The sequence below is a fragment of the Stenella coeruleoalba genome (assembly GCF_951394435.1).
Source record: "Stenella coeruleoalba genome assembly, chromosome: 4".
NCBI classification, from domain to species: domain Eukaryota; kingdom Metazoa; phylum Chordata; class Mammalia; order Artiodactyla; family Delphinidae; genus Stenella; species Stenella coeruleoalba.
The window spans coordinates 43,019,257-43,027,308 of NC_137149.1; the positions used below are offsets into that span (position 1 = coordinate 43,019,257).

The window sequence follows — 8,052 nt, forward strand, 5'->3', positions numbered from 1 at the left end:
GGGTTTATTCCTGGAATGCAAGGATTCTTCAATATACGCATATCAATCAATGTGATACACCTTATTAACAAATTGAAGGAGAAAAAACATATGATCATCTCAATAGATGCAGAGAAATCTTTTGACAAAATTCAACACCCATTTATGATAAAAGCCCTGCAGAATGTAGGCATAGAGGGAACTTACCTCAACATAATAAAGGCCATATATGTCAAACCCACAGCCAACACCATTCTCAATTGTGAAAAACTGAAAACCATTTCCTCTAAGATCAGGAACAAGACAAGGTTGTCCACTCTCACCACTATCATTCAACAAAGTTTTGGAAATTTTAGCCACAGCAATCAGAGAACAAAAAGAAATAAAAGGAATCCAAATTGGAAAAGAAAAGTAAAGCTGTCACTGTATACAGATGACGTGATATTGTACATAGAGAATCCTAAAGATGCTACCAGAAAACTACTAGAGCCAATCAAGGAATTTGGTAAAGTAGCAGGATACAAAATTAATGCACAGAAATCTCTTGCATGCCTATACACTAATGATGAAAAATCTGAAAGAGAAATTAAGGAAACACTCCCATTCACCATTGCAACAAAAAGAATAAAATACCTAGGAATAAACCTACCTAAGGAGACAAAAGACCTATATGCAGAAAACTATAAGACACTGATGAAAAACATTAAAGATGATACAAACAGATGGAGAGATATACCATGTTCTTTGATTGGAAGAATCAACATTGTGAAAATGACTCTACTACCCAAAGCAGTCTACCAATTCAATGCAATCCCTATGAAACTACCAATGGCATTTTTCACAGAACTAGAACAAAAAATTTCACAATTTGTATGGAAACACAAAAGACCCCAAATAGCCAAAGCAATCTTGAGAAAGAGAAATGGAGCTGGAGGAATCAGGCTCCCTGACTTCAGACTATACTACAAATCTACAGTAATCAAGACAGTATGGTACTGGTACAAAAACAGAAATATATATCAATGGAACAGGATAGAAAATGCAGAGACAAACCCACGCACATATGGTCACCTTATTTTTGATAAAGGAGGCAAGGATATACAATGGAGAAAAGACAGTCTCTTTAATACGTGGTGCTGGGAAAGCTGGACAGCTACATGTAAAAGAATGAAATTAGACCACTCCCTAACATCATACACAAAAATAAACTCAAAATGGATTAAAGACCTAAATGTAAGGCCAGACACTATAAAACTCTTAGAGGAAAACATAGGCAGAACACTCTAGGACATAAATCGCAGCAAGATCCTTTTTGACCCACCTCCTAGAGAAATGGAAATAAAAACAAAAATAAACAAATGGGACCTAATGAAACTTAAAAGCTTTTGAACATCCAAGGAAACCATAAACAAGATGAAAAGACAACCCTCAGAATGGGAGAAAATATTTGCAAATGAAGCAACTGACAAAGGATTAATCTCCAAAATTTATACGCAACACATGCAACTCAATATGAAAAAAGCAAACAACCCAATCCAAAAATGGGCAGAATACCTAAATAGACATTTCTCTGAAGAAGATATACAGATTTCCAACAAACATATGAAAGGTTGCTCATCATCACTAATCATTAGAGAAATGTAAATCAAAACTACAAAGAGATATCACCTCACACCTGTCAGAATGGCCATCATCAAAAAATCTACAAACAATAAATGTTGGAGAGGGTGTGTGGAGAAAGGGGAGCCCTGTTGCACTGCTGGTGGGAATGTAAATTGATACAGCCACTATGGAGAACAGTATGGAGGTTCCTTAAAAAATTTAACATAGAACTACCATATGACCCAGCAATCCCACTACTGGGCATATACCCTGAGAAAACTATAATTCAAAAAGAGTCATGTACCACAATGTTCATTGCAGGAGTATTTACAATAGCCAGGACATGGAAGCAACCTAAGTGTCCATTGACAGATGAATGGATAAAGAAGATGTGGCATATATATACAATGGAATATTACTCAGCCATAAAAAGAAATGAAATTGAGTTGTTTGTAGTGAGGTGGATGGACCTAGAGACTGTCATACAGAGTGAAGTAAGTCAGAAAAAGAAAAATAAATACCATATGCTAACACATATTATGGAATCTAAAAAAAAAAAAAAAAAGGGTTCTGAAGAACCTAGGGGCAGGACAGGAATAAAGATGCAGGTGTAGAGAATGGACTTGAGGACACGGGAAGCGGGAAGAGTGAGCTGGGACAAAGTGAGAGAGTGGCATGGACATATATACACTACCAAATGTAAAATAGACAGTTAGTGGGAAGCAGACATATAGCACAGGGAGATCAGCTTGGTGCTTTGTGACCACCTAGAGGGATGGGATAGGGAGGTGGGAGGGAGATGCAAGAGGGAGGAGAATTGATGATATATGTATATGTATAACTGATTCACTTTGTTATGAAGCAGGAAATAACACACCATTGTAAAGCAATTATACTCCAATAAAGATGTTAAAAAAACCACAAACTATCCTTATATTTAAAGCTGCTTTGAAATGGTTTTCTCGTACTTGAAACCAAAAGCATCCTAACTAATGTATTGGATCTTATAAATTTCTCCAAATTTAGTGTGCACCCAAATCACCTGGGGATCTTATTAAAATGCAGATTTCAACGTAATAGATCTGGAATGGGGCCTGAGAATCTTTATATCTGACAAGGTACCAAGAGATGTCAATACTTCTGGTCTGGGACCACACCTTGAGTAGCAAGGTTCTAGACTGATCTTCTTATTTCCTTATATACTCTCTCTTTTCTTCTTATATCTTTGATTTAAAATTTTTTCTGGGGTATTTCCTTGTTACAATGTGTTTTTATTGTATTTTTCAATTATCATTAATAAATCAAGATATCTTTTAAAAAAAAGAGAGAGAGAGAACGGGGCAAAGCCACAGTCACATACAACTGATAAATAATGGTTGCTACCCTTTGCTTATTGTGTTACAAAAAAGAAAACTTACACTTTGAAGAATTTACATAAGGAAGTTCTGAGCTACATCCACAAGCCATTCTTGTGCCATGGACTTTAGACGGTCAGATGTGTAGAATACCCATTGTGTAAGCCATGGGGCACTGGGCGCTTTAGATTTATTGACCAATGAATGTCTTACAACAGCTCTAAAGCTGATTTCATTATCCCCGTTAAGAAAAGTTTAACGGTAAGGTGATTCATTAACCTGGGTAATTGCAAAGTCTGAAGATAGAGCAGCTTCTGGATTGCTTTGGTTTAAGCAATCCAATAATACTATCAATAGACTTTTATTATTATTATTCTGCTCCCCGTTGTTGCCCTTCCTTTCTCCCTTCCTTCCCTCCTTTTTTCTTTCTTTCTTCTTCCTTTTTCCAGCAGTGTTATCGTCATCCAAATGATTCTCATTGTTGAGATGAACTTATTGGATCCCAGAGGGTTAAATAATTGGCTCAGAAACCTTAGTTGGGAGATGTCAGAGGCAAACCTCTAGCCCAGGTCCAGCTGACTCCACCACGTTGGACAGACCTCCTCCCAGCTCTGCCAGTGGCCAAAGGCCAGTAGTGAACCAGAAGAACCAACAACTTCAGTGCCTGGAATGGAATATAAGATGGCTTTCGGTCTGGTCTAATCGGTTCTCCAATATTTATGTCACCCAGACCAGACCAGAGTTATTATTTAATGACCCCTGGAACTGTTTAACCGTCTTTTCCTATCTCAGGAGATGTGTGAGTAGAATTGAGATGTGTGAGTGAGGGAGCAGTGGCCACAGGGTTGACAATCTGTGTAGACCTTCAAGGGAAATGTCCTTCCCGTGGTGTGGCTAGAGGGAGCTTAGGGAGGATCTGGGGTGGTGGTTCAGTTCTCTTGAGAGTGGGAGTCAGGTTCACAGGTCAGGTCCTGGGTCCTGCCCTGCAATGACACTGCCATCTTTAATGTTTCTGAACACGCCAAGCAGAATCCAGTCATTGGAATATAAGCACCACTAAGATAGAAATTTTTTTGTTTGCTGTTATTTTCATCCCCTAGAACCATACCTGGTACATAGTAGGAGCTCATAGCTCATTAATTAATTTCATTTGCACTGACTGTTTATAACATTCTTACTCCACATAGTCACCTGGCTTGATTCCTCACTGCATTTGGGTCTGACCTCAAAAGTCACCTCCACCGAGAGGCCTCCCTTGACCATCTCATCTAAGGCTGGTGACCATCCATTGCTTTCACCCCTTTCTCCCCCTTGACTTTTCCTCTCTGTCACTTGTATATTTGTGAGTTTTTGGTCTCTTTCCCCACTGGTAGCTCCATGGAGGCAGAGTGTTCATCCCTGGTACACTACTGTCTCTCCAGCCCCTAGGACAGGGGCTGGCAGAGTTGATGTACAATAAATTATGTGCTGGGTGAATGAGTGAGTGAATGAATGCACTCATACTCCATGGAAAGTGCTTAGCACAGTGCCTGGTGCACAGCGAGTGAGAGAGAACTATTAGTGTTGATGATGTTGAGGACAATATCCAAATGTACTCTGAGGCTGTCACACTCTGGGTGGTCATTGACAACCCTCCATGTAGGTCCTGGTAGGCTGGTGAGTGTAGAAGGCCCCTCTTCCACTCCATCTGCCATTCCTCCCTGACATCAACTCTATAAAGACTCCAGAGAACAGTACTTTTACCAACTTCTCTTCCTCACTTTTTGTTCTTTGTGGAATTGTGACACGACACTGGGGCTACATCCTTTTCTCTCCCCAGGTCTTGAATCCCCTTGAGATCTTTCAGACTAACATGTAAATGACTAACAGCAATGTCACCCCTGCATCCCACCACCTTCTACCCATGTGGCCTTTCCCATCTTTTAGGATTTTTCTCATCTCTTTGCTTTCATACCTGTGTCATCTGCCTAATGTGCCTCCATTCTGCCCATTTCCTACCTAAAGATACTCTCTCCAAATTCCAACCCCAGTATCACCTCTTCTGTGAAGCTCAACCTGAGATCTTCCAGAAATTTCTGCCTCTTCTCTCTGGTTTTCCACCCTGCCTTTCCCCCTTGTATTGGAGTCTTCATCTCAGGGCACTGTACTTACCTAGATCCATCTCCCCCAGGCCTGAAATGAGCTCCCCGAGGTCAAGAGTCCCACATATGGCAAGTGGTCATGGGCAGCCCGGACTTGAATCAGAGGAGGGTGTTCCTCTAGCCTGGGTTCAAATCTTGCCTCCCCTCTTACTATCTGTGAGCCCCTGACAGGTGTCTTCATCACATTATGCTCCAGGTGTCCCACTTGAAATCAGTTCAGCAAGTATCAAATACCACAGACCAAAGCATGAAAGTATGAAGATAGGGATTCAGGAATGGGCCACCTTATGGGATGATTTGGGATGAGTGATGAACAGAATTTTTTTCTCTACTGGTATATGAGGACCAGTTTATGAGTTCATTGGAACCAACATAGAGAAACCAAACAATGGTTGAACATATTCCTGAAAAACGCACAGAGCTTTATTACATTTGGTAATTGGGCAGAAAGAGCATTGCACTGAAATCATCACTCTGACTCATTCAGCTCAAAGACTGGTCCTTACTGCTCATAGAAACATAGCTTTGTGGGCCATGGAAGCATAGAGAGGTCCACAGCCTCTTAAAATCACATGTAAGGAAATGAATATAAAACAAATTCCAAAATACAGAAACAAAAATTATAAAATCTGTTTAAATAATCCATTGCACTCCTACAGCACAAATGTTCATCTTACAGGGAACTGGGAGATCTTTACAGCATATGGAAGGGCTTTGACGTGACACCTCCTAATGGATTCTGTTCTCTTTTGACCTCATTAGCATGAACTGCCCTGTACCATGGACATGAAGAATTTGCAGAAAGAGCTCCAGGACTCCCCACAGTACTCCAGGGCCGTCTTCCTCTGGTTTACCAAGTCTGGGTCTTCCACACACTCAGGATCTTTGGTGTTCATGGTCTGGGTCTTTGCTGGGCTGATGGGGGTGGTCACTTTGACCTTGCTCTGCTCCTTGGGAGAGGGCTCCGTTAACTCCTGGCTGGGTTTCTTGATCCTAATCAGAGTGGAGTTAACCAGCTTGAGGTTGGATTCTGGAAACTTCTTTCTGCACACCCTGGTCTTCAGGATGCTCTTGGCATCACCACAGATGACCTTCTGCGAACGCAGATTCCGGCCAATTTGTTTCCAGTAGGCATTCTTTTTGTCCGATTCTAGGCATGAGGTTGGATTGCCGGTGAAGAAACAGGAAAACTCGTTGTCCTGTCGGGTACATGCGACCTTCAGGGCAATGCCCTCCTCCTGCTTGGTCACCACCCATTTGCAGTCGGCATGGTCTTGGGTGATGAACTTGCCTTTGGTCAGGCGCTTGGGTGGCTGGCTGCTTGGTTCAGTCTGGGGCGCGCCTAGAGTATGCAGTTTATCTGGGCCGACTTTGCTGCCCTGTCTATTCCTCCCTTCCTTTTTGGCCTCCACCAAGAGCATCGGAGCAGCCAGAAGGAGGAAGGAGAGCAGGGCGAGGCTGTGGATCCTCATGGCTTCAACTTGGTGGGAACCTGTCTGACAAAAAGCAGGTGAGTCAGTGCTGGGCAGCAGTCCAGCAGTACTAGGCTGCGAGATGACCCTCCCTCCAGCCTGACACATGGCTGCCTGCTTTGGAGTGGGATCAAGGAACCTTCTACTTCCTGGACTTAGTAGACAAGCAGCCTGTGTATTCACATGTCTGCATGACTTGAGTCTTGAATGTCAGAAACTTCCTACTCTTCACTCATTCTTCCCCACCCTCTGAACCTCATTAACTCTCACTCCCTCATCCACTCAGTTACTCCTCACTCCTTCATTCACCAGTCAGTAAGCATTCATGGGGCACCTACTACTGGCCATGCACTAGACTAGATGTTGAATTTATCAAGGTGAATAAGAAAGTTTCACATCTTAAAAACTTAGAGGCAACTCTTTGGGGAATCTAAAGAGCATTGATCAGGAGTCTGTCCCAACTGTGTCCCCAACTTGATCTTGGCCAAGTCACTCTCCCGCTCTGGGTCTCAAATCCTTTATCTGGAAATCAAGATGCTGGATGAGATAATTGTCAACTCTCTTCCAGCTGCAGTGGACTGAATTTCTATCTCACTGTCCTACACGGACTCAGATGACCACACAATGAGAAAGGACATGGTAAGTGACATGAAAGGTGATGCTTGACACAAGGTTAAACATGCATGAGGCTTGGACCTTCTGAGATGGGTGGGTTTGTGAGGAGGGGTATCTGGGATTCAGTAAGAGCCTAAGGAAAGGCATGAAGGAGGAGTAGGTCATCCGAATTGACTGGGCAAAGTGAACCAGGGGAATAGAGGTGAATTTCTATCACAGCATTTAGACTGTTGAGGCACTGTGCTTGGCATAGAGAAAGTCCTCAATCAATGCTTTTAAAAATAAATCATTTTATAAATAGGATGACCTTAGCTGCTACACTAAACTGCATAGATTTTATCAGGTGGGTAACAAAAACCACATTTCAAAGAAGAGAATTAGCATTTCTATATGACACCAGCTACGTGCCAGAGCCCTTGACCTGTATTTCATTCTCACCTTGTTAATTAGCACAAGAGCCCTTCCTGGTAGGTAAAAATCCATCACCACCAGGCAACAGATGTGACAGTTAAGGTCCAGACTGGTAAATAAATTGCCCAAGGTCCCACAGTGGGCAGGTGACAAAGCTGGGACAGGCAGCCAGAACTTCTCTCTCTGGTCCTTTATGCCACCCCTCCCTCACTGCATACCTCTTGCCTTCACCTTACTCTGCCTTTCAGAAAATATTGGCAAGAAATAAAAAAGCAATTATGAACAACTCATTTGGTTTGGCTTAGTTTATGATGATAACTCATGTTATCAGTGCTCCATTTGAAAAGAATACAGAATTTTGTTTAAAAAGAGGCAGTTCTAGGTCTGATCTCATTCTACCCTGGGCATATGGCCTCTCTTTAGGACTGATAAAGGGGAGACAGTCACAGACTGTGAGCTTCCGAAATGAAGCTGGGA

General features: G+C 42.1%; 1 protein-coding gene across 1 annotated transcript; it reads right to left on the reverse strand.

Annotated features, from left to right (window-relative positions):
• Positions 1-5,525: 5,525 nt before the first annotated feature.
• FGFBP1 (fibroblast growth factor binding protein 1) lies at positions 5,526-6,549 on the reverse strand (the record flags this gene model as incomplete). The annotated part of the gene is made up of 1 exon (XM_079920326.1): positions 5,526-6,549. The coding sequence occupies one exon, from the start codon at positions 6,547-6,549 to the stop codon at positions 5,836-5,838; it is 714 nt and encodes a 237-aa protein (XP_079776452.1). The 3' UTR covers positions 5,526-5,835.
• Between the last annotated feature and the right edge of the window lie 1,503 nt (positions 6,550-8,052).